Source organism: Pipistrellus hanaki (assembly GCF_964339955.1).
Source record: "Pipistrellus hanaki genome assembly, chromosome: 1".
Taxonomy (NCBI): domain Eukaryota; kingdom Metazoa; phylum Chordata; class Mammalia; order Chiroptera; family Vespertilionidae; genus Pipistrellus; species Pipistrellus hanaki.
The window spans coordinates 53,118,732-53,146,673 of record NC_140503.1 but is presented as its reverse complement, the minus strand read 5'-3'; the positions used below and the strand labels follow the sequence as shown (position 1 = coordinate 53,146,673).

The 27,942-nt window shown below is 38.1% G+C and overlaps 1 protein-coding gene and 1 pseudogene across 5 annotated transcripts in view; one reads left to right on the top strand and one right to left on the bottom strand.

Annotated features, from left to right (window-relative positions):
• MYO5A (myosin VA) overlaps window positions 1–27,942 on the bottom strand; it is a 182,691-nt gene that overhangs the window by 101,569 nt on the left and 53,180 nt on the right. For all 4 annotated transcript variants that reach the window (XM_084894025.1, XM_084894026.1, XM_084894027.1 and 1 more), the window contains exons 2-5: window positions 19,560–19,670; window positions 14,317–14,488; window positions 11,418–11,562; window positions 2,387–2,543 (exon numbers count right to left, since the gene is read on the bottom strand). In XM_084894025.1, coding sequence (XP_084750151.1) covers window positions 2,387–2,543; window positions 11,418–11,562; window positions 14,317–14,488; window positions 19,560–19,670 — 585 coding nt within the window. The remainder of the gene's footprint in view (window positions 1–2,386; window positions 2,544–11,417; window positions 11,563–14,316; window positions 14,489–19,559; window positions 19,671–27,942) is intronic.
• Window positions 24,348–24,824, top strand: LOC311630439 (small ribosomal subunit protein eS12-like; annotated as a pseudogene). The gene has a single exon. The product of its transcript is annotated as a small ribosomal subunit protein eS12-like (transcript).

Sequence of the window (27,942 nt, the reverse complement as noted above, 5' to 3'; positions counted from 1 at the left end):
AGAAAATTTGTGATCTTGATTTTACTATTGACTTCAGTAAAATGTTCTGTGATTTATTCTTCTTCTTTACTAAATGGAGATGAAATTCTTCAACTACAGTTACTGAAGATGAAAAACAACAATTAAGAAAGACCCAATCTTCTATGTCTCATCATAGGGCAAACATTTCCAGGAGAAAGGGAGAAAACGAAAACGTGATAAAAACAGAACAAAAAGAATTTCTTTGTACATCATTTGTATTTTGCAAAAGGAGCCCATGCTGAGGATGAGGAGCTTGCTTGTTGAAGGATAATGTGCAAATCCTATTAGCCACTGGGCTGTGATGTTAACCATAAAGAATGCTCATTATTCAAGGAGACATTTCAGCAGACCATTGGCAACCGGACTCACTTTTCTTGAAATCAAAGTAAAGGACTCTACTACAACAACATAGTCTTGAGGCAGGTTTAAAGCTACAAATTTTATGGGCAACATATTCAATATTGTACCTATGTTGTTTTTTCTTATACTGTAAACTCATTGTCACCATTCGTAAACCCATATTCCATTTTAATCTTTCAAATTGGGATGCCTTCACTGATAGTTTTTTAAAATTAGTTCTGTCTTTACTGAATTTTCTTTCTCCAAATTCTTATAGAAAAACTAAACAAAAATAAAGATGGAAGTATCTAAGCATAACTGATGGCTTTAATCTTTTTTTTTTTTTCATCCTAGCAAAGAGGGTAAATTTCTTATATAAGCATATTAAAAATTAGTCTCTGTGGCTATTCCAAATTTTTAATATCACTCCATTAACACAACTGAAATCTGTTGCAGAAAAACCAATGTAGCTATTTTTTGAAGAGAATATAGCAAGGTCATAAACTATTTCATTCGACTTGACATATTTTAGCAAGTTCATTCCAGACTTACATTACTACATGGTCCAGGCCTAGGAAAGATGGGATTTCCTGATACCATCAAAATGAAGACTTTGGCATATTCTAACATTAGGGACTAAGAATGGCCTAAACTATAATATTGTCATATACTAAGAATTCACTGTCATGACCAAAAACAGTAAAAATAATGGTAAGAAGTGTAGCCCTGTTGTTTCCTGAGCCAAATCCCAAAACTGGCTCTACAGACTGAAATACCCCAATAATAATACTACTAGCACCCACTGCTGTAGCATAAATTCTTTAAAATCTTAATAGTTGCTTAAAACCTTTACTACTCTCTTCTGGCACAAACTTCTGTTTCCTCCAGTCCATGCTATTTCAGAAAACTTTTCCAGTTCTCTTTCCACAGTGCCCCCAGCCCAGGAGGTCTCTTCACTTCCCCCAGAACAGAAGTCCTGTGGTTCTAGGAGGCAGCCCTATAAGCAGTGGGTCACAGCATCTGTTCTGAAGTGTCACACACAGCACCGCAAACCAGGCACAATTACCTCTGGACTGATTATTGCAAAAACCACTTGTACCACGGGTGAACCAGGCCAGTTCTAAACTCCATCTGTGTTTGGGTGGCAAATAAGGCTTGACAAAGAAAAAAACAGGAATAAAATATGCTGATTTAAGTTTTAATAAGAAAGATTTGTTTCTGAAAACTAATTTCTCTCCATTTAATAAGACTTATTTTTCTCCATTTAATGGGAGTACTTAAATGTAACTTTCCTAGAATCATATCAGACAGATAATTCTCTACTTATAAATACTAAAATTTTCACATAAATAAGTCCATTTTCTTTAGCACATGCATTTTCTACTTGATATACATATTTCACTTTTTAAAAGTTCTTCCTTTCTCAAGAATGTATAGTTATTGAATTTCTTTTTCTAACCTAAAATTGTGTGATATGCTTGAAAGAAACATGAAGGAAAATGTTTACAAGATCATGATTTAAGTTTATAGTTCAAATCTGGAAAAAAAAATTTCAAATTTTATAAACAGGTTGGGCTAAGTACAGAAAATGAAATGCGAACAAAGGAATAATGAAATTCATTCATGCTTGAACTCAGTAAACCCTATATTTTGGAAGGAGCTTAAATAAGAACCCAGGATTGAGGGGAAATTAATAACTTATACTTCCAGAACAAGGAGCAATAGATTTGAGTCAATTAACTGTGAGAAAGAAACTTCAGGAAATGAAGTAGCATTGCCAGCTCTTTAGAGGCAACGATTCAATGCTAGGTTGAAAATGCAGGATTATGAAATAAAGTAAATTCCTCTACTGCTGAATTTTACTCAAAATATCTAACTTCTTGAATATTTATTGTTTCTAGATCTCTCACTAACATGTGGAAAAGTATTTTCCTACTTTTAGTGGGTAGGAGATCCCAGACTTTCTCACATGTGCTGTATCTTTTTCACAAGAGAATATAGTAAGAAGGCAAGCCTGCTGTCTTACCTCCATGATGGGGTTGGAGGCCAAGACCTTTTCCTCAACATTGGCTTCACTGGCAGAACCACTTACAGTGGCAAAGTATCGCATGGCATACTTAGCTGAGACTGTTTTTCCTGCCCCAGACTCTCCACTTACAATGATGGATTGATTTCGTTCATCTCTGTAAAACAAAGAAGAGTAACTGACAGGGCTACCCACTTCTGAATGTAATTAACATTTCCTCTGTGTTCCCATCAATGAGCATGGTGAGTTTCTATAGGTTCATACATGCAACTATGTGGGAAAGAAGTTAAGAATGATATTTCCTAATAAAAATAACTACTTATAAACTAGCAAGGAACAGAGAGGGAGAAGATATCAAATTTTAAATTAGAGAACATCACATCTAAGGATAAATCTGAAATCAAGGATCTCTGAATTTTTGTGTGTGTACATATCTCAAACATTATTTTATTTCTAGAAAATCATTTTGGTACATTACAGTACCATTGTCTAACACCTCTAAAAAGAAAGGAGTCATAACAAAGAAATTTAGAAAAAATTTTTTTAAAAAATCCTATTTAATTAAAATGATAAATTGTCTACTAGCTGATAGTTCATAAAGAAGTGTCTCCCACAAAATATCCTCACTCCTATTTGTTCAGATAGCTCAGAACTCAAATACTGTCATTATTATTTCTTTACTTTATTCACACAACAACTCAAAAACTCTAAGTGATGAACTTGCTCATAAGACTATCATTTCTTTGGGGATAAGGAACTATGTCATCTTTATCTTTAATATCCAGCACCTAGTCCAGAACACGGCATATCACAAATGCTCAATAAATCTGTATTATCTATAAGTAAATTGAATTTCAATGAACAACCAAGCCTAGAAATCAATTTTTCTATTTTTGTCTATTATTTCAACGAAGATAGGAGCATTAAATGCTACATCCTGAGACAAAGCCAGCCATCAGCTTTAATTCATCAAAATAACTGAGCAAGAAGAAAATAAATGGGATGAGCAAACAGAGATGACTAGAACCAGCCTGACTTATATTAAATCTTATCCTAAGTAACATTTTTGAGTACCTGCTATGTGCCAGGAATTGTACACAATGTCTTCATGCAGTTTCATGCTCATTCTGGATGTCATGTGACAGATGAGAGAACTGGGGTTCAGAAAGTTAAGTGTCCCCTAGCTTAACTATACTTATAGATCCCATAATCTGGACTGATCTCTAGAAGCCTTCTTCCCCCTCTCCCCCCCCACTTAAGTACTTTTGATGAATATTAATGAAAATAAACATATGTAGATATTAATAATTTTCAAGCTAGAAAGCAAGTGGAGTTAAGCAAAAATACATGCTTGGTCAATAATATAGAAAACTTTCTTATCCACAGAAATCTATGACTCTCACACAATTATTTATATATCTAAAATGCATATACTCTCCCATTCCATTTTTTTCACCATTAGAAAGCCACTGACACAGAGGAAAAAGTTAAATTGACTTTGATAGCTGCCTACAAAAAAGGTTTTTGTAGAAAATTATAATGTCTTTACTTTTGCATCTGGGAATTGTGAAATATTGATAGACTTGGCTAAAATTTTTATCATATCCACCAAAAATACAAATGGGATATATATTTTGTGGAACTCTTCCTAAAAGCAACACTTTCGTTCTTCTGTCATGTTTCATTAAGGATAACTATGTCCTTTATACCACCAATTGTTCCCCAAGCTATATCTATGTGTTCAAAATAACCAGAATATGGTGAAGCCAAGCAAAGACTCTGCCCACCTGCGGGATCAGTGGGGCCTCACTGCTGGATTAATATGACATTAGATACTTATATTGATTATGACAACAGCTGCAAAGGATTGATCTGCCTAGATGGCTACATGTAAGAAATGCCTGTCATACCAAATTCTGAAAAAAAGTTGAAAACTTTCAAAAAAACAAAACAAAAACAACTAAGCAAATACATAAAGGTGGTATCAATTGTACCCTTAATTTACAAAGACAAGATGGCTTCAAAAGTTTTTGGTGGAACTATCCTACAAGGCCACAAACGGGGGAGGTTATTACACTACAGAAGGTGATCTTTTTATCTTGTAAGAGATTTATTTATCCGACAAATATTAATACTTATCAAACACCTACTAGTTGACTAACATTTTACTAAATCCTACAAATATAATTTACATAAACCATGATCTGCATCCTCTAGTGACTGATTGTTTAATAGGAAAAACAGACTACTGTTTATTTCAAGATTATAATATATGATCAAGGAAGACTCCCTGGAGAAGATACCTGAGCAAGGTCTAGAAAGGAGGAATAGGAGAAAACAAGTAAGGGATGAGAAAGTTAGGAAGGAAACATTTCAGGGAAAGGAGGTAACATAAATGAAAGCTCAGATACATGAGAAGTTAGAGAAAAGTGGGTAAACTAACTTTGGCTGGAACATGGATTGATGACAGATAAGGCTGCATAAGTTAGTAAGAACTGGGTCATAAAGGCTTTACGTGAGATGTTAAAGAATTTTACGTTTATCTAAAGGTCATGGAGTGCTTTTGCAGGGCTTTAAACAGAAAATAACACAACTCAGTTAATAAACTCACTCTGGCAGCAATGTGGAATATGGAGATAAAGGTCCAAGTATGAACAAAGATTGTTATTGAGAGAGACAAATGGTTTAAGAGATACAAAATGGTAGTAATCAACAGTACTTGGTAATAAATTTCCAAAGTAGAAATTTAGAACTTTTCTAAGGAAAAGGTTTTTTTCTTTGAGAAAATGAGGTTCACTGACTTATTTCACAGGCTTTAAAAAATACAATAGGAGTATAATACATGCCTGATTAAGCAATTCACATCACACACCAGCACCACATAGCAGCTGTTCCTGAAACTCTGACTCCCATATTGAGGACCTTGATGACACACTAAGGGACATCCAGTCCTTATAGAACAAGCTTGTATGTAATTCCATTTTTGTGAAACTTCCTGAATGTCATACTCACCATCTCATTTCCTTTTTATTTTAATTTCTAGAGTATACTGGATACTCTCATGGCTTCTTTTCATTCATGGCTGATTTCAAGATGAATCACTAGTAAAATAGTTCTAAAAGGAACCAATGTCCTTTCTTTAAATCATTACAATGTCCTTTCTTTTGGTCATTACAAAGTTCTCAGAATTTAGCTTTTTCAATATATTAAAAAACAGTAAAAAAAAAAAAAAAAAAAAAAAAGAAAGAAAGAAAGAAACTGTATCAGCAGTCCTCAGATTACTTTCTACAATATGATTAGAAAAATGACCTTTTCCTGATTCTTGCATGATTAGTTCTGTCACTACACCCTGTGTACTAGCTAACTTGACAAAATTCTCCCAGCACTTCTAATAGCAAACAAGCCGAGGAAGCTGCCACTAGTCTGATGAAAGGACATATTAATGGAAAGGCTATTCTAAACTGCACTGCCTTTGAAAAGCTACTTATTTCATGTTTTAATGACAAAATGTATATTAAAAAAAACAAAACTAAAAATCCATGTAGACAGCCCTTTCCTATAATATGAAGAAGAAAAATATTAAAGGCAATAAGATCAAGGATTGCTCAAACAAATCAGATTTGTACAAATACACATATACATTCTGATGTCAATCACGTGCCAGACACATTTTTTCCATGATTCATAATCCTATATTCATATAAACAACAATTTTTGAATGTTTTAAGGAACTTTATTATTTTTTATATAAAAGGTAATATCTGTATTACTTCAAAGAGCAATTCTGAAGAACATTAAGATCTCATCAGCATAGAAACAGAGTAACTCTCAAAGGCAGAATCAGAAAATACAAATAACACAACCCTAGCACCAGTTAAAAAATTAATGTTGCCGAAACCGGTTTGGCTCAGTGGATAGAGCGTTGGCCTGAGGACTGAAGAGTTCCAGGTTTGATTCTTGTTAAGGGCATGTACCTTGGTTGCAGGCACATCTCCAGTAGGGTATGTGCAAAAGGCAGCTGATCGATGTCTCTCTCTCATCTGTTTCTGACTCTCTATCCCTCTCTCTTCCTCTCGCTAAAAAAAAAAAAAAAAAAAAATATATATATATATATATATATATATATATATATATATATATATATATATATATATATATGAACCTATTTGGCTTGGTGGATAGAGCATTAGCCTGTGGACTGAAGGGTCCCAGGTTCGATTCCGTCAAGGGTTTCGGGCTCAATCCCCAGTGAGGGGCATGCAGGAGGCAGCCAATCAATGATTCTCTCTCATCATTGATGTATCTCTCTCTTCCTCTTCCTTCCTCTCTGAAATCAAAAATATTTTTTTAATTAATGCTAACAGTTTTTAATTGCTTAAAAGGGATTCCTTCCTTCCTTCCCTCCCTCCTTCCTTCCTTCCTTTTTAATCCTCACCCAAGGATATTTCTCCATCAATTTTTTAAAGAGAGTGGAAGGGAGAAAGTGCGGGAGGGAGGCAGGGAGAGGAGAGGAGGAAAGGAGAGAGAGATCAATGTGAGACACATTGACTAGTTGCCTCCCACATGCTCTATCCTTGATGGTGACCACGGAACTAACCCACACCCCAGGTTTGTGCCCTTGACCGAGAATCCAACCCTCTACCCTTTGGTCTGCAGGCTAACGCTCTAACCACTGAATACCACCAGTGAGGGCTATTTCTTACTTTATTATTCCTAACTTTTTGGCAGAGAGAATTCTTTTTTTCCTAAGCCCCATAGACCATTCCAATATATAAATAAATAAGCACCACTCTTCCATTATATAAACTTCTCTGAATCCAGATTCCAGTCCTACTCTGTCATTTACCAGCTTCATGGTGTTGAGCAATTATGTAACCTCTCTGGGTCACGGTTTTCTCATCTTTAAGATTAAATAGCATCTAAAGACCTCTTAAAAGCTAAAGTGCTGTGATCTAAAAGTCAAACTTTGTAGTTGCTTTTTTAGATGTTGGGTTGGCCACAGCCTGCACTCTGCCAGGGTAAACTCTTGGAACCAGAACAGGGCAGGCCTACAGATACTCAGAGTCTTGAATGGCCATAAATGAGATGGGCAACATTTCTTCTCTGGAGAACCCCTGAATTAAAGATGGGGTTACAAAGAGAACAATAAAGGGCTACAAAGAGAATAATGTAAGATACACTGACTTGCTTTTAAATTAAGAACAGGAATCAGTAATCTTTATAAATAAGTACAATACAGTCTTTAAAATTTTTTTTAGCTCTAGGAAGAAAAGTCATAGGAAGAAATGTCAAAAAAGTAGGACAAGAATGAAGAGCCCAGTAGAGACACTGAAGGGAGAAGTGTAATACCTATTAACGACATACAAAGGGAAAAACAAGGGTATGATAAAGATAGGGAGAAAACAGACAAGAACATCAGAGATAAAATTTTTATTTTCCATTTGAGCTGTGACCTTGATTGTTATATTCGTGTAAAAAAATGTATAATTCTACAAAATTTTGATTAGCTGTTCAATCACTATTCATAATACTTTGGGTGTTTTTGTCCATATAGAACCTTCTTTCTTTTGGGATATAGCAGATATCACACTTCAAGGGCCTAATTAAAAAAAAAAAAAAAAAATTAAGGAAGAAAGATTCTCCACTCCTCATCAAGAACAGATCAATCTGGAGCATTCTAGGGACTTATAATTTCAGATGTGGCCAGACCTCTCAAGGGCCCCTACAGTGATTCTAATTGGCTTGAGTACTGGTATCTTGGAGTAGAGATGAGCTCTTCTGACCTGTTTCAATCAATGGTGGCACAGAGGCTCTTATGTGAACTAAAAGCCCCACCTAAAAATATTGCTTTATTCTTTCATTCAAAAACAAGTAACGAGCTGCCACAAATGCTGAACACTTTATGAAGATAAAAGATCTTAGGGTTGTAGCTTATTGCAGGAGAGTGGAAAGTACAAGGTTAAAATAGAGTGAATAATTGCTAGAAAAGAAGTCTATGCAGGATACTAGGAAGAAGGGCACAGAATTTCCGGAATATGTAAGAAGGGGACATCAGGAAATGTTTTCTAGAGGCGGTGATGCCTAAATTGATTCTTATATAGTTATTAGTATAAACCAGATTGTGTGAGAAAAAGAACTGAGAATTAAACTATGTGGAGGCACTCAAGACCCCAGGAAAAAATGATTAATGAATACAATATTCACTCTAAGAGAGGTTTTGTGCTTTAGTTTATTTTCCATCTATGGTCCTCAGTATCTATATCTGTTTAGTATCTATATCCCTTTGGTCTCCAGCCTTTCCTTATATTTACTAAATTTTCGTTTAGTATCAAGTGTATTATTTTATAGATTTTTCCTTCTAAACTTTACCCTTTAAAAATATAAACTCTCTAGTTTATCATGAGCACAGTGAATACTATTCATATCTCCCAATACCAGCAACTTGTCCTCTGTAAAAGTAATGAACACACTTTCAATTCACATCCAGGTCATTAATGAGGAAACGAAGCAATGCAACCACAGACCTGACTCATGCAGAACACAATTTCATATATCCACCCATGGTGATATTTACTTTCTGATAATCACCCACTGAGTGTTGCCACCTACCCTGATAAAGTGTACAAGTACCTGGGTCTAATTTTTAGCTTATAAGTGAACATGCTCCATGAAACAAAACCTAGTTTTAATATATATATATATATATATATATATATATATACACACACACACATATATATATATATACACACACACACACTAGGTTTTGCTTTACTATAAAATATATATATATATATATATATATATATATATATATATATATATATATTTTTTTTTTTTTTTTAAACAGAGATGAAGGGAATGGGATAGAGAGTTAGAAACATCAATCAGCTGCCTCCTGCACACTCCCTACAGGGATGGGCCTGCAACCAAGGTACATGCACTTGACTGGAATCGAACCTGGGACCCTTCAGTCCACAGGCTGATGCTCTATCCACTGAGACAAACTGGTTAGGGCCCTATTTTTACTTTTTTTTTTTTTTTTAAAACATGCTTACATAAATTTTTTAGAGAGAAAGAGAAAGAGAGGAAGGTAGAGGGATAGAAACATCCAGGGAGAGACATCATCGATTGGTTGCCTCCTGCCTGTTCCCCACTGGGGATCAAGCCTGCAACCTGGGCATTTGCCCAGGCTGGGAACTAAATCAGGGACCTCTTGGTTCATGAGTTGATGCTCAACCACTGAGCCACACTGACTGGACTAGTTTTACCTTTTTGTAGGCAATCAATCCAATGATTTCTCCCTTCATTTGATCCCTCATTAAAAAAAAAAAAAAAAAAAAAAAAAAAAAAAAAAAAAAAAAAAAAAAAAAAAAACATGTATCTCAGTTAGGAGGGTTTCTGTATTCCACTTTGATGAGGCGGGGGAGACACTTCCGATCCTCATAGCCAATTGGCTTGGAGATCAACGCTTCCCAGTGATACCAACAACAAGCAAGGCTTAACAACAAGACTGCACACACAGCCCACAAAGGGCTACACCAAGACTGTCCACCTCAGGTAACTGGGAGGCTGACTCACTGAAACATATAGGACACCTTAGCACACAAAGCCACCCTACCAACTAAGGGAAGCTGTGAAAATGCCAAGACAAGGAAATAGAGCACAAACAAAAGAAATGGAGGAAAAGAAGAGACTGGATATAGAGTTCAAAACCACGCTTATAAGGTTTTTCAAGAATTTCCTAGAAAAGGTCGACAAGACCTATGAGGAGATGAAAAGGGATCAACAAGAACTAATAAGGGATCAACAAGAACTAATAAGGAATCAACAAGAAATAAAGAATATATTGTCTGAAATAAAAAATATTATACAGAATCCTAAAAACAGAATGGAAGATTGCAAGAATCAAGTCAAAGATTTGGAACATTAAGAGCCAGAAGACACTCCTCCACAGAAGCAAGAAGGCAAGAGAATCCAGAAAGTTGAAGATAATGTAAGAAATCTCTGGGACAACTTCAAGCGAACCAACATCAGAATTATGGGGGTCCTAGAAGATGAGAGAGAGCAAGATATTGAAAACATACTGAAAGAAATAGTGACAGAAAACTTCCCCCACCTGGTGAAGGAATTAGACTTACAAGTCCAGGAAGCACACAGAACTCCAAACAAAAGGAATCCAAAGAAGACCACACCAAGACACATCATAATTAAAATTCCAAGAGCAAAAGACAAAGAGAGAATATTAAAAGCAGCAAGAGCAAAGCAGGTAGTTACCTAAAAAGGAGCACCGATACGATTGTCAGCTGATTTCTCAACAGAAACCATGCAGGCCAGACGGAAATGGCAAGAAATATTCAAGGTGATGAATAGCAAGAACCTACAGCCAAAAATAATCTACCCAGCAAAGCTATCACTCAGAATCGAAGGACAGATAAAGAGCTTCACTAATAAAAAAAAGCTAAAGGAGTTCATCACCACCAAACCAGAATTATATGAATTGCTGAAGGGGGTTCTTTCGGAAGAGAAAGTAAATAAAGATAAAAACTATGAACAACAAATACGTAGCTATCAACAAGTGAATCTAAAAACCAAGGGAATTAAAAAAAAATCTCATGAACAATATTAACTGGTGAATATAATAGAATCAGAGGTATTGTAGGGGAGTGGACTGACGATTCTCAGGGAAAAAGGGGATAGGGTGGAGTGGGAAGAGACTGAACATAAACTGTGCACCTATGGATGAGGACAATGGGGGTGGGGAAAGGGCAGAGGGTGGGGTGGGAACCTGGTGGAGCAATGGAGGATGGGAAGGGGGGGAATGAGGAACATTTGTAATAATATGAACAATAAAGATTCATTTAAAGAAGAAAAAAATAATTTAAAAAAAATAAAAATAAAAAAATGCTCCAGAAAAAAAAAAAATTTATAAGCTGCCTTTCACTGTATTTTAAAATATCTGTGACTCAGCAATGAAGAAGTTATCACATCTAATAAGAGTCATTAAATAATAAATAGAGCTTCCACCAACCTGGCCATTTGCTTGTACGCTTCTTCAGCTACTGCAAAGATATGTGGATCCATATCACCCATGTTCTGACCACTGTATGCATTTATAATATCTTCTCCATAAATAGGCAGCTGTTCATAAGGATTTATAGCTACTAGGACTATACCTGGAGAAAGGGGAGAAAAAGCAAAAGAAGAAATCATTGATATCCTAATGAGCATACTAAACTTGGTTAACTGAGAATCACAGCTAACACAAATTTCCATTTCAGTTTATATTGAACAAATTGGTAAGAATTAAAATATGACACAGCTTTTGTCTCCAAACCCATTTTACCTACTCCTAAATATAGTACTAATTAAACAATGAACTAGGTTATTTAAAATAATGACAATTGGGACAATGTTAAAACAACTTTAAGTATTTTTATAATGTTTAAACCAAAAATTCCACTTCAAATGAAATAATCAGAGATTCATGCAAGACTGTTTTTCTTTAAATAAAGATATTTATCAAAATGTTATTCATAACAGTAAAAAGTGAAAACAAAATATATGATAGAGTGATTAAATAATTTTGTTACAGCCATATAACCCACTATCATGCTACAAACAATCATATTTTTAAAGAATATTAAAAGTCATAGGAAAACATGATGCACTATATAGAGACTGACTCCCATTTTATAACTATTTATACTCTCACATATACACACATAAACCAAAAAATATTGTTACTTTTAATGATGAGTTATATGTAATGCTTTTCTATTTTTATACCTTTTTTGTATTTCCTTAACTTTTACTGTAGGTGTATATTAAGTCATTCATTCAACAAATATTTTTTCTGCTCCATTTATGTTTCAAGTCTAAGTTCTAGACTTATAGCAGTAAACAAAAAAACTAAGCAAAAAACAAACAAAAAAAGAAATCTTTTTATCCTCATTGACCTTATATTCTAGAGGGAAATTCAAACAATTCACAAGATAAATAAGAAAAAATGCATATTATAGGTTAGATAGTAGTAGTGAGGAAAAGGAGAAAAATTAAACAGAAAAGGAAGATAGATACTAAAGAGGAGACAAGGAGTTTATGACTTAGATGGGAGGGTAGGGCAGGGAAGGCTTCATCAAGAAGGTAACACATGTGCAAAAAAAATTAAAGTAAAATAAAAAAAAATTCAGTTAATACACAAGGAAGAAAGGGAGTTAATATCAAGAATATAAAAGGCATAAATTATTTTTAAAAGAAAAGATATCTATTCCTGTCCCAAACAGCACAGTAATGAAGAAATGGTCACCACTGTTTGGGTATCCCAAGCAAATAGAAGGAAACTAATAGAAAACTCAGATCTGAGTCTCAGAGGAGAACGGTTAGTGAAAGAAAGATAGGAAGTCAAGAAAAAAGAGGCAGGGATGAGAGAGAAAACAAAGGTTAAGAAGAAAATAGAACCCCAGCTGGTTTGACTCAGAGGATAGAGCACCGGCACATGGAGAGAAGAGTCCCAGGTTTAATTACAGTCAAGGGCATATACCTCCATTGCAGGTCCCAACCCTGGCCCTGGCCCTGGTCAGGGCATGTGTAGGAGAAAACCAATTGATGTGTCTCTCTCACATCAATGTTTCTCTCTGTGTGTCTCTCCCTGTCCTTTCCACTTTTTCTAAAAAAAAAACAAAAAACCAATGGAAAAATATCCTTGGGCGAGGATTAACAAAACAAAATTTAGAGAAAGAGAGAAAAAAGAAGGAAAGAGGGAAAGAAACAAAAATTTACATACATGAACATGCTTAATTTCTAAGAGACATAAAAAGAATTCTAAGCTGGGTCCTTGGCAGCCAATACTATAAGGAGCAAGAGGAGAAACCAAGCACCTAAGCTGCCGCCTTGCACAACAATTTCAAAACAACTGAAAGACAGAAGGGACATCACCCAAAACTACAGGAAAGCTGGCTGAGTAGAAAAATCTACAACTAGAAAGAAGGAGAGAGGCACTGAGGCAGGGAGACGCTGCCGGCTGCCCCGCATCTCCCAGCCTCCGGGTGCCTTTCTCTACAGTCCAGACTCCACCCGTATGAATCTGGGTCCACGGGGTTCGGGCGGGGTTGGGGTTAAGTGCCGTCAGAACTGGGGTTCAGTGCAGTGGGGGACTTCCTTTCCCTTCCCGCCAGCCAAGCACTCTGCCACCCTTCCTCTCTGCACGCGAGTGTCTCCCTACCTCAGTGGATCTGAAAATCATGTTAAAAATCTGAGGAACAGAATAAACTGGTGAATATAATAGAATCAGGGGCAAAGAGAGGGAGTGGATTGATAATTATCAGGGGAAAAGGGGTGTGGGGGTGCAGGAAGAGACTGGAATAAAATAGTACACCTACAGATGAAAACAATGGGGGGTGGAGGTAAGGGCAGAGGGTGGGGTGGGAACTGGGTGGAAGGGAGCTATGGGGGGGGGGAGAGAAAGGAGAAACAATTGTAATAATCTGAGCAATAAAGATTTATTAAATTTAAAAATAAAGTAAAAAAAAAAAAAAGAGAGAGAGAGCAAGAGCCTAGGCAAGCACTACAAATCAAGTCAGTCCTGCATTTCTAAGTAATTGAGAAAGACACTAAACTTCCTGAACCAGCCCTAAAGATAAGTCTTTGGACATTTACTCTTTGTGTTTTTAAAAGAGATGAAAATAACTGGCAAATTGGCATTAAATTTGGCATCTAAATTCTGGGGGGTGGGAGGATCCAAAAGAAGGACCCAGTTCTTTTTATTTTTGACAAAAATTAAAGTACAGCTAGCTATGAGCATTGGTAAATCTTTTTGATAACTCTGAAGTGTAATTGTCTCTAAGAGAAAATCCAATCACAGTCTTCCCCATCGCCATATTTCCATGACCAAGGCCATTAGAGGAAAGAGGACAGCAAGGTACACTCACCACAATACGTATAAATAAGTTTAGAGTCAATAAAGCGGACTCTGAGATTGTGGAGCACAGCAGGCTCATGAAGATAGCTGAGGGCTGTGAGGTCATTTTCACCCACAAGAATGTCAGGGTTTCTTAAGTGAGGCAGTTCCTTGGTCTTTGGATCCAGACGATATTCCAAATCCTGAAAATGCACAAGATACAACATCTGGATAAATCATGACAGTAAATGTGAAATAGGCCCGTTGCATTTTGCTTATTTCCTATTCCTATTTGCTTCTCAGCTATTAAATTCATTATTTTCTTAGCACCTTCCAAAATAAGAAACAATGCAAATGGCAAAAAATAAAAAATTTAAAAAATAAGGAGAATCTTCTTCATTCACTAGATGTATTCATATATATTAACAATTTTTGCTTATATAGTTTGAGCCTAGACATTTTTACCCAGTTACTGGAGCATAAGTTTTCAATCTTTATTCAAGGTGTGTGGTGTGTTTTTTCTTATCTTCATCTATGATGTAAAAGGCAGTATAAAACAGTGGTTAAGAGTTTGACTCTAGAGTGAGATCGACCTGGGTTCAAATTCTAAAACTAGTACTTAATTCTTTTGTGGTCTTGGGTGTGTTGTCTAACCTTAATCCTTCATTTGTAAAAAAGGGCACAATAGAAACTGCTTACAGGGGTGCGGTAAAAATTAAATGAGGCAATGCCTGGTACGTGGTAAATGCTTCAAAACACTGAACCCCAAGGGGTCAAAGAATACCTTGAAATCAGCTTTATCATATATGTACTTTTTTGAAAGATAGTCCATAGCTTTCATTTGATTTTTAAAGAGGTGCTTGGCCTCAAAGTTAAGAAGTACTTACTCACTTAAAACTAAGAGAATATGACTTTATGGCAAAGCCAAGCATGGAAACTGTAACTCAACTAGGTATTAAGGGCAAATAACATGACAAGTGAATCAGGGGGAAAATGCAATTTAGTTGTAGGGAAGGACAAGCTGGTTTTGTTCAAAAGTCACTTAATACTGATGAGATATACCGAGGTCATATATTCCAATCTGTTTAAAATGATGCTAACTGGAGAGGAAATTTTATAACCTGCCATTCTACCTCTCTGCCAATTATTGGGGTACTAGAGCCTGATGCACAAAATTCATATAAGAGAAGGCTTTTCTCCCCCCCAGGCTGCGGGCACTGGCTTCCCTTTGGCACCTGGGACCTAGGCTTCCCTCTGGCCATTGGCAGGCTTCCCTTGCAGCCTCGGCTTCATCTGGAAGGTCGTCCGGTCTAACTAGCATATTATGCTTTTATTATTATAGATAATGTCCTTCCCCAAAAGTGACTGGCCCTTGCACTGGCCCCTACAATACACAAAAGCCACTTCCAGCAGTGTGATCTCGGGCAGAACTACTTAATGTCTCTGATCATTGGCTTCCTTATCTGGAAAATAGTCATAAAACCAACCACTGACCCACAGCATTGCTGTAAGAATTAACATAAGAAAATATAGCCCAAAGTGCCTAATGTGTACCTAACAGACAATAGGTGATCAATAAATGCTGAATAGTTAATTCCTTAGTTTGGCATTCAAGGTTCTCCTAATTTCTCCTAATTCTTCCCTGCCATCTCCCCAACTAATCTCCTTACCTCTGTGTTGCTCTCTGAAATTTATCCTGCATGCTGCCACCAATGAGTCCTTCCTAAAACACAACTGGCACCCTTCCTCTGTTTAGAAATATTATAGTCACTCATCGTAGCATACTAGTTGAAGCCCAAGAGTTTTAGGAAGAACACCAGGCCTTCTATGATCTTGCTGGTCTTGTACTCTCACTTTACATCCTCTCCCTTGCTGGTCCTGTACTCTCATTTACATCCCAACAACATGGAACTTGGGTAGCTCCCCAAACACACAATGCTATGCATGACTCCCTGCCTTTGCCTGGCTTTTCTGGATCCCTAAAATGCACTCCCCTTGTCTACTCATTCTTCAGAGAATGCCTCCCTGACCCCTTACCTTCCCCAGCCCTCTGATCATTCCCACTCTGTTCTACTGTTGTTTCCTGGCTTTAAATCCCAGCTTCATACTTTAATATCTATATAACCCTGAGCAAGTCTTAAACTCTCGGAGCCTCAGTCTCTTCCTCCATAAAGTGGTAATAATAAAAGCCTCATCTCATAGGCTTGTTGTGAGGATTGAATGAGTTACAGCAGATAAAGCACTTACTAAGTGCTCAATACATGTTAACTGTCAGGAGAGTATTATTCATTTGGTAGTTAATCATAAACTAACCTTTTCACATCTTAGTGGTGTTGAACTGTTCTATATAGTTTTATTTTACTTAACTTTTCATATATTTATACAGTTTCCTTGTTTAAAGGAAATTAATGTCACAAAGGTTTTTAAGAAGAAAGTGTGATGTGGCCTGTCAAATGCAGTGAAAAGATTAAAAGGAGTACCACTAAAACAAATCCACTCATACAGCACATGCAGACAGGGAAATATAGAGACATAATTGGTTTTAAATATTTCTAGTCATGAGTAAAGTGTTTATACTCACTAACTTATCAGTAAAATTTTTCAAATAATTAGTTCCAGCAAATACCAAATGGCTCCTTAGATGATATGAAATGTTAGTTAATATCAAAACATTTTTTCTATCTTTTAATCCTTATATGAGGACATGCTTAGAGAGAGGAAGGGCGGGGAGAGAGAAACATCAGTGTGAGAGAAGCATTGATCAGTAGCCTTCTGTATGCTTCCTGACAGGGGATCAAACCCACAACCTGACTGGGAATTGAACCAGTGACCTTCAGGTGCATGAGACGAAATTCAACTAGCTGAGCCATGTCAGCCGGGCATTTTAATGCTAGCCTAAACAAAATACAGATAAACAAATGCATATTTTTAAGAATTATATCCTATATAATAAATATGTAATATGCAAATTGACCCTCACGCCCTCACACAAGATGGTCACCTCATGTGGTCAAAGATGGCCACCACAAGATGGCCGGCAGGGGAGGGTAGTAGTGGGCAATCAGCCAAAGAGGGGAGGGCAGTTAGGGGAGACCAGGCCAACAGGGGAGGATAGTTTGGGGTGATCAGGCTGGCAGGGGAGGGCAGTTGGTGGGGGTGGGGAGAAGACCAGGCCTGCAGGGAAGGGTAGTTGGGGGGACCAGGCCAGCAGGAAAGGGTAGTCAGGGGCAACCAGGCCTGCAGGGAAGGCACTTGGAGACAACCAGGCCTGTAGGGGAAGGCAGTTGTGGGGGAGCAGGCCTGCAGGGTAGGGCAGTTAGGGGCAACCGAGCCAGCAGGGAAAGGCAGTTGGGGGTGACAGGGCCAGCAGGGGAAGGCAGTTGGGGGTAACAGGGCCAGCAGGGGAGGGTAGTTGGGGGCAATCAGGCCAGCAGCGGAGGGCAGTTGGGGGCAATCGGGTCAGTAGGGAAGCAGTAGGTGTCAATCAGGCTGTCAGGGAGTGGTTAGGGAGTTATCAGGCTAGCAGGCAGGCAAGCAATTGGGAGCCAGCAGTCCCAGATTGTGAGAGGGATGTCTGATTGCTGGTTTAGGCCTGATCCTCAGGATGAACAAAAAGATTTATATTGGGTCGGCAGCTAAGTAATTGCGGGTTTCACACATATATGGCTTCAGTTGAATTTTTAGGTTTGCAGACGTAGTACAAATGTAAAACACATTTTGTTATTTGATAGTTGGCTATTCAGCTGTTAATCAGTAAAAAAAGTTTTTTGATCTGTTTTGTAGTTTTTGTTTGGCGTTCGTTGAAAAATGGAAAATCAAAAGGAACATTTTCATCATATTTTGCTTTTTTATTTCCTCAAAGGGAAAAACGCATCACAAGCTCATAAAAAGTTATGTGCTGTTTATGGTGACGAAGCCTTAAAAGAACGGCAGTGTCAAAAATGGTTTGCCAAATTTCGTTCTGGTGATTTTTCACTCAAAGATGAAAAACGCTCTGGTAGTCCAGTTGAAGTTGATGACGCCCTAATCAAAGCAATAATCAATTCGGACTGTCACAGTACAACACGTGAGATTGCAGAGAAGCTTCATGTATCACATACATGCATTGAAAATCACTTAAAACAACTTGGCTATGTTCAAAAACTCCATACATGGGTTCCTCACGAACTGAAAGAATCACAGTTAACGCAACGCATTAGCAGCTGCGATTTGCTAAAGAAACGTAATGAAAATGATCCATTTTTAAAATGACTGATAACTGGCGATGAAAAATGGGTTGTTTACAACAATATCAAGCGGAAAAGATCGTGGAGCAGGCCAGGTGAACCAACTCAAACAACATCAAAAGCTGAGATTCATCAAAAGAAGGTTTTGTTATCAGTTTGGTGGGATTACAAAGGAATTGTCTACTTTGAACTCTTACCACCCAACCGAACGATCAATTCTGATGTCTACATTGAACAACTAACGAAATTAAACAATGCAGTTGAAGAAAAGCGGCCCGAATTGACAAATCGAAAAGGTGTTGTATTCCATCATGACAATGCAAGGCCACACACATCTTTGGTCACTCGGCAAAAATTAATGGAGCTTGGTTGGGATGTTTTGCCACATCCACCATATAGTCCTGACCTTGCACCATCTGATTACTTTTTGTTTCGATCTTTACAAAACTCCTTGAATGGTAAAAATTTCAATAATGATGATGATGCCAAATCGTACCTGATTCAGTTTTTTGCTAATAAAAACCAGAAGTTTTTATGATGCTGCCTGTTATGATGCTGCCAGTTATGATGCTGCCTGAAAGATGGCAAAAGGTCATTGATAAAAATGGGCAATACATTACAGAATAAAGTTATTTAGTTCCATGAAAAAATTGTTTTTCTTTAAAAAATCCGCAATTACTTAGTTGCCTACCCAATATTTCAGGCCCTGAGAATCGGACATAAACCGCAGTTAGACATTCCCCAAGGGGTTACAGATTGGAGAGGGTGCAAGCTGGGCTGAGGGACACCCCTCATGCCAGTTCATGAATTTCATGCAGCGGGCCTCTAGTGTGAATATAAATCTAGTAATAATCAATTCATAGACAAAAATAATAAATTTTTAAAGTATTTGCTATTTTTACTAACCCATTGGAATAGAAATTTGAGTTTTCCATTTTGCTATTTGTAATCAATTTAATAAATAAAAATATTAAATTAGTTCAAAATTTAAAACTTTTTAATTCCCTTCACTTTTTGCCAATGACAACAAATAAAACCAAATTCTTACCTTTCCTTCCTCAAGGTGAAGCAGGAGGACTTTGTCTCCTGGCTTGTAATCTTTGAGCAGCTCTGCTGACTTCCAAACTTCCTCAGGATCAGGTATCCACACTCTGGCAAACTGGAAAACAAAAAGAAAAAAATTAAAACTAGCAATTAATACTATATAATAAAGAACTAATATACTAATTAGACAGAACAGCAGAATGAATGTTGGGGCGACCTTCCAGATGAAGGCAGGGCTGCGAGGGTCAGCCGAGACAGCAGGGGCTTCAAGACCTGAGCCCCTTGCACAATTTCGTGCATTAGGCCTCTAGTTATGTTATAATGATATATAAAACATATCATGGATTTATTTATAATTGAATAATTTATGAAAAAAAATTATTGGTCAATATAAAATTTAATTTTTAAATTAGTAGATGAAAAGTATTTTAGACACATAGTACTGTCATACCCACATAATATAAAAACTATGCTCTGTATTGTAGTAATAATTTCACAATATATGAAAGTTAAATCACTATGCCATACATAAAATTATACAGGGCTATATGTCAACTGTATCTCAATAAACTTTCAGCTACAATAGAAGAATGACTTTGCTTTATATAGTAAACTAGAGGATGCACTGGAAGGGGGGTCCCTCAGACCGGCCTTCCCCCTCTCACAGTCTAGGAGCCCTCAGGGGCAGGAGGTGACCTGGCGATCAGGGGACGGTAGCATCCCCATCACACCTCTGCTACTGCCACCGCCGGCAACATAAACCTCGGCAACATAAACCTCGGCAGGCCCTGGTTACCTGAGCCTTGGGCAGCCCTGGGCAGCCCTGGGCAGCCCTGGACAGCTGGGCAGCCACGATCTGAGGCTTGCCTGCACCTCGCGCCAGACCTAGGCGGCTGGGCAGTAGACATCTGAGGCTTTCCTGCACCTTGGGCTGGCCCTAGGTGGCTGGGCAGCCAACATCCGAGGCTTGCCTGTGCCTCAGGCTGGCCCTAGGCGGCTGGGAGGCTGAGGGTGGGTCCAGCCATACCTTGTGCCTGCTGTCTCTGTCCTTCTTCTCCCCCCTCCCTACCCCTTCAGCCCCACTTCCTCCAGCCCACGACTGGGCTGAAAGGACTATGGGACTCCAGCAGGGCTGAGGAGATTGGGCGCTGCCTTCTTGTGGCTATGGGCACTTTCATATTTTGTGATGGTGTGACAGTCAATTTGCATATTTCCTCTTTATTAGAAAGGATGCTACCTGAAAATATATTTTAGGTTAAAATGTACATATAAATCTATTTGTTCACTAAATGTGCACTTTCAAAATATAATTTTGAATCACTAGTATGATGGCTATGCCAATTTCAGCAACACAACTATCTTTTACAACAGGATTATAATTTGAATTTTTTTTTTTTAATTTTACTGCATTTCTTTTTTTTTTTTTAAATCAATCTTTATTCATATTATTACAAAAGTTCCTCATTTTTTCCCCCTCCACCAGGTTCCCACCCCACCCTCTGCCCTTTCCCCACCCCCCATTGTCCTCATCCATAGGTGCACAGTTTATGTTCTATAATTTGAATTTTTATTGTGGTTTTCATTCTATGCTCTGCAAAGCCTTAATGAGTTCCCAGTTGCTCCTCAAGGCCATTCGAGTGAAGAGGAGAGGAAGCCTGGGGCTTGGAACCATAGCTGTTTTACATCTAGGTATCAGGAATTTTCATTGAAGAAAAGTTCTATTGCTAATGCAAAAGAAACTAGAAAGCAATATTTTACCTTCGTTATTTTGTAAAGATGAGCAAAAATGGTAAAAATGTATCTTTGGTCAGCAATAAGCTTGGCTTTCATAGCCTCAATTTCATGAAAGAAGTAGGGTCAAGGGTTCCTGAAGCAGCAGATCTTTAGCCTCAAACACTCTGGACTTAAGCCAATTTTGGACTTTAGATTAATGTTGAAGAAAAAGAACAAACTGTATATTTATATGAAAAAATCCTCCAAATACCATACTGAAAAAATGTTTCATGATTTCTTGGTTTCCTCAGGAAGGAGTCTCTCTTTAAGACATATGTACTCTAAATGGAGTCAAGACAGTCTCTTCAATAAATGGTGTTGGGAAAATTGGACAGATACATGCAAAAAAATGAGGAGAAAAACCAAGATGGCAGATAAGTGGATTAGAAAACTGTGGTACATCTACATAATGGAATACTACACTGCAGTAAAAAAAGAAGCAGTTCTTACCATTTGCAACAACATGGATGGAGATGGAGAGCATTATGCTAAGTGAAATAAGCCAGGCACAGAAAGATACACATGCATGATCTAACTCATTTGTGGAATATAATGAACAACATAAACGAATGAACAAAAATAGATACAGAGACAGAGAAACATCAATCAGAACGTCAAACCTCAGGGAAGGTAGGGGACAGTGGGAGTAAGAGGGAGAGATCAACCAAAGGACTTATTTGCATGCATATAACCAAGCTTAATCAATGGACACAGACAACAGGAGGTGGGGGCATGAATGGGAGGTGGGATTAATGGGGGAATAAGGACACATATTAATACCTTAATCAATAAAGAAATTAAAAAACAAAACAAAAAAACCATAGATACTCTAAACCCTGATGCCCATTTTTCAGGAATAAATGACAACAACACCAACAGCCTTTCTCTACTTTATTTTCTTGAGAGCTCTCATTGCTTGTTTACTTATTATTTCTCTTCATTCATTAGAACATAAGCTCCATATTTGTATTATTCAACATAATATTGAGTACCTGTGAACCTGGTACAAGGCTGGGCAGTTAGTATTTATTGAAAGAATCTCAGAATAAAAGGTATCTTCTTAAATTGAATAACACAGTATGGTAAAATAAATGCACCCATTTCTTTATTGTTCTCTTATCACAAACTCACACAAACTTTTTACCTGAACAATTTGGAGAGGAAAAAGTACTAAACTAGGTTATGGATTCTAAATCCCAAAATCCCTTTATTTCAGGCACCTGTAAAATGGGAGAGATAGGAGTACTAATCTGATTTATGTCAAGAGCTTACACATATCCCTAGCCTGTTTGGCTCAGTAGACAGAGCTTTGGCCTGTGGATTGAAAGGTCCTGGGTTTGATTTTGGTCAATGGCACATCCCCAGATTTCAAGCTCGATCCCCAATAGAAGGCAGCCAATCAATGATTCTCTCTCATTATTGATGTTTATATCTCTTCTTCCCTCTCCCTTCCTCTGTGAAATCAATAAAAAATATTTTTTAAAAGAGCTTATACACATAGAAACCTTGTGAAAAACATAAAAGAAAATACTGTATAAGTACAATTATTAATGTTTTTCCCCATAAAAAAAATGATTGCTAATGTTCTATGTCGAATGTTACTGAAATTAGTTTTATAACTTTTCCCCTAGCTACACAGCCCATAAACTGAGTACTAACTATGCACATTACTAAAATCTTACTCATTCAATAAACATTTCTGTGTAGCAACTGGTCCCAATCTGAAGCTCATTTTAGAAAGTCAGTATTTACATAACTTCCTCTGGAATGATTTACTGGTTCTAGAAAAGATATGTAATACATGAGATAGAGAGTCATAAAATTACCTACTACCCTGACTGATGAAAGCATAGAAAAGCAAAATGGGTCCAAGTGAGTTTGTAGAAGGCTGACAGACCAGCTCTAAACATGAGAATTTCAACTAAATCTAGAAAGAAGAGACTTTGTGTTTTTTGTCAAGAGCAAGCTGCAGCTTGGATTTTCACAAGTATTTTGGAAACAGTAATGGGTAAGTACTTTTCCAAAGGCTAGATTTCCAAAAGCTAGGTGTTAACAGAAAGGAGAGGAAGGCTAAGCAAGGCCCCTGCACACTCCGAAGGTAAGATATTTAAATACTCCCTGACAACAACTTACCCTTTACCTTAACCCTATTTCTTGGGAAAGTATCCAAGGACAAATAGGTCAGAAATCAGTCTGTTATTACCACTGTCTTTTTATGGTTCTTTTCCACCTTTAATGGTGACTACAGAAACAACTATACCAGAACTGGGTCAATTTCTGGTATAGTTGTTTCTTATAGAATAAGATTACACTTGTCCAGCCACATTCAGTGCTAAGACTGCAGGAAGAAAGACAAAAAGTCACATTAAAAATCTAGAAATGGGATATGGCAGCCAAGAAACAGGCAGGAATCAGAAATAGGGGTGGACACACATATTGGGAAGTGTGCTCAGGGGCTTCCTGTGAAACAGAAGCAGTTAGCAAAAGAGAGCCCCAAACTGGACACAGCTCCCAGCAAGACAAGAGAGAGTCCTCCTCATTCCCTTTTCTATTCATACTACTCTAGTTTTGTCCCTCATTATCTTGTAAGTCCCTCAAATATCTATCTCACTCATGATACCTCAGACCGTATTTGGGTTATTTATGGATTTTTCTGCCTCTCACATAGAACTATATCTATATCTTTAAGCAATCTTTGAATCCCTTCTAAAGTTGGCCAACTTCCTTGCCTACTGCTAGTGGGCAGCACATTTTTGTTGATGTTATTTAAGACCGAAGTAGGGCAGGGGAAGGAAAAAAGATGGGAGAACTTGCCCTGACTGGTGTGGCTCAGTGGAAAACACCCCATACACGGAGAGGTAGTGATTTCGATTCCAGGCAACAGATCCCTCTCTCCCTCTCTCCCTCCCTCCCTCCCTCTCTCTTTCTCTCCTCTCTCCCTCCCCCCCTCTCTCTCTCCTCTCCCCTCCCTTTTTTAAAAAAATTAAAAAATAGCTCTTTCCCTGCCGCCGCAGAGTTGCGCGGAGGCGGAGGCTTGGGTGCCTTCAAGATTCGGCTCTACCCATAACCCACCGCCATGGCCAAGGAAGGCATTGCTGCTGGAGGTGTAATGGACGTTAACACTGCTTTGCAAGAGGTGCTGAAGACCGCCCTCATCCACGACGGCCTCATGCGCGGAATCCGCGAAGCTGCCAAAGCCTTAGACAAGCGCCAAGCCCATCTTTGTGTACTTGCATCCAACTATGATGAGACCTTGTACGTCAAGTTGGTGGAGGCTCTTTGTGCTGAACACCAAATCAACCTCATTAAGGTTGATGACAACAAGAAACTAGGGGAATGGGTTGGCCTCTGTAAAATCGACAGAGAGGGAAAACCCCGTAAAGCGGTTGCGTGGTGGTTAAGGACTATGGCAAAGAGTCTCAGGCAAAGGATGTCATCGAGGAGTACTTCAAATGCAAGAAATGAACAAATAAACTTGGCTTTTGTTTAAAAAAAATTTTTAAAAATACCCCTTCCTATTGCCTTTGTCACTAACAACCTTGGAGAACTTGGATGAAAGGTAGCAAAGGCAAACTTCACAGGCCTACATCAGGAAAATTTTTATGAAGCCACAAAGATGGGGAAGAGCCAGAGACTTAAAGAAAAGGGATTCCTGAAATAGTAGGCAAAGAAAGAGTAAACATCTGATGTAGGAACTAGTAAGGGAAGAATTTGGGATCTGAGGTACTGTCATAAAAAAAAAAATTTTAAAAAAAACACAAAAAAAACTGTAGATGAGAAAAAAGATTTAAGCAGATAGTGTGAAAATGTAAACACATACCAAAGAAGATTTAAATAATTCAAAGAAATACCTGATTAGAAAGACTGGACAAAATGGAAATGAGCTTAATTTTATAACAGTCAACTCAGAGAAAACAATGCTACCACAGATTTAAGTTGCATAATAGCTTGTGAGGAAAATAAAAACCATGTATTGTTCACAATATAACTTAATGAGGCCTGGCGGGCATTGAGGAGGTAATTCTCAGAATCTAATGAAATAACACTGGGAAGGCAGGTTTGGGGGTCATGCTAGCACTAGTGCTTGGCAGAAAGGGGTAATAAACAGTGTTGGCTCGGCCTCGCCTCGCCCTCATAGCTTCTCAGGGGTTACACCATCCCTGGGCCCTTAAGGAAGCTCCAGTCATCTTTCTTTTTGTTTCCTACCACATGACAGCACTCAAGAGATCCCCGATTAGTGATGATGACTCACTGGAAGTTTTGCTAATTTGCATTTTGTTATTCAAGGAACTCTGAGATGTGGGCACCAAAAGCAGTTGTTTCCAATGCCTGGGACACTTTGAGAAAAGACAGCACTAAGAGAGTAAATTAAATGACAAGTTCCCGAAAATCTGACCCAACACACATGTACATCTTTCCTAGCTAGCTCCCCTATTACACCGTAAGCAACTTGGCAACATGGAATCTGCCTTGATTCATTTTTGATACCCTATTGTGAATATCTGCAGAAAGGAATGCCTTATGTGACAATTCAAAAAATCCTGTGATAAAAACTAAGTATCCTAGGAACTGAAGCAGGAGAGAAATCCTGAATCATTAATACCCCAGCCTCTGAACCAGGACATTAACAATGATAGCCCACATGGTTACTAAGTAATTCATATAACTCTTCTCGCATGTTTTGATGTAAAAAATTCAGAAACTCTTAGCCTAAAGCACACAATGGGCTTTCCAGAACTTTTACACACACACACACACACAACACACACACACACACACACACACACACACCCCAAATATTTGTTGAAAGACAGAATGATATAATGATTCCTACCACTTGGGTCAGAAATAGAACATTACTATTACTAAAACTCCTCAATGGAATATCTTCTTTAACGTGTCATTTTCCATCACCACTGCTGTTCTCCATGGCAAACTATGCGTTTGCTGTACCCAAAAAAAGCCCTGCTGCCTCACACTGCTGTCCTTTGCTCTAGCTATTTCCTCCATCTGGAACACAAGTCCCCCTCTTGGTCAGCCAGCAGACTCCTGTTTATCCTTCATACCTGTGTTAAAGTAGCACCTCCTCTAAGATGCCTTTCCTGACTTACCATTTGGCACTCCATTCTCATTGCCCCCATACCTCATACAATCTTCCACTAGAACCTTATCCCACTAAATGATGATTTTGCACACCTTCCTCCCTCTAGAGTAGGGGTGTCGAACTCAATCAGAGAAGGGGCCAAAATCTAAAATCCAGCCTAAATCGCGGGCCGAATGGTTTACTGAACAGTCATAAACTGACAATGTCATAAACTGACAGCAGAGTGCAGTGATGACAGTGCGGTGCGGGCCACATTGCAAGGCCTGGCGGGCTGGATTTGGCCCGCGGGCCTTGTGTTTGACATATGTGCTCTAGAGACTGTGAGCTGCTTGAGAGAAGTTATATACTGCAGTTCTATAATAATCCTGTACAAATTATCTTATTCATCCTTGCCTTTTCAGCACTTAACACACGGCGTGCCTATAATAATTTCTTAATAAATTTTTGTAATATGTATATTCTTGGCCTCAGACATTAATTACACTCTAAGAGAGCAGACTAAATGAAGTATTGGCAAGAGGCTCTCAGAATCTTCTGAAAAGGTCTACAATTTCCAGAAACAGAGAAAAATGTAAGCAATACTAGACTATTGAGTTATGTTGTAATCTTGGTGTGACAGAAGGAAAAAGAAACAGGCATTTAAGTAATAGAGAAGTAATGAAACATCCTTCCCTCCCCCACCACAAACCCACACTGTAATCCCTTCATAATTCACATGTTTAGAGTGAAAGCTACTCCTAACTTCTAGAACACAGTGCCCCATCCCAATCCCCAAAACTCCTCGCTCAGAAGGCAAACATGCTGTGACCACTTCCACAGCCATCTCCTGGAGCAGCAAAGGGGGAACAGATGGGAAGAAACGTAAGCCAGAGGGTTAGGTCACACTCAAATGGGGAGAGAAAAAGAAAAGAAGGGCTGGGGATGAACACACGGTGCCTTCTGGGTAGGGTTGGAAGTGAAGAGCGAAGTGAACTGTGGTCATGCTGTATCTTTTCAGCAATGCATGCTGCTGTTGAGCAAAGTGACAAACACCAATCTGCCTCAGAACCTGACACCAGTGGTGAGGAATGAGAGCTAACATCTATTAAGCACTTTCTCTGTGTTAATAGAGGCCTAGTTATTGTACATACATAATTCCATTCAATCGTTACCATAACCCTATTGCTAACAGATATGGAGGCTTAGACCTTAAAAGTAGTAGAGCTGGAGTAAAAATCTATATCTGCTCTTTCCACTCCACCACACTTCCCCCTTATTAAAAAAGTAGATTTCGCCCTAGCCGGTTTGGCTCAGTCGATGGAGCATTGGTCTGCAGACTGAAGGGTCCCAGGTTCAATTCCGGTCAAGAGCATATACTTTGGTTGCGGGCATATCCCCAGTAGGGGGTGTGCAGGAGGCAGCTGATCGATGTTTCTCTCTCATCGATGTTTCTAACGCTCTATCCCTCTCTGTAAAAAAATCAATAAAATACATTTTTTTAAAAAAAGTAAATTAAGTTCAAGTCAGTTCC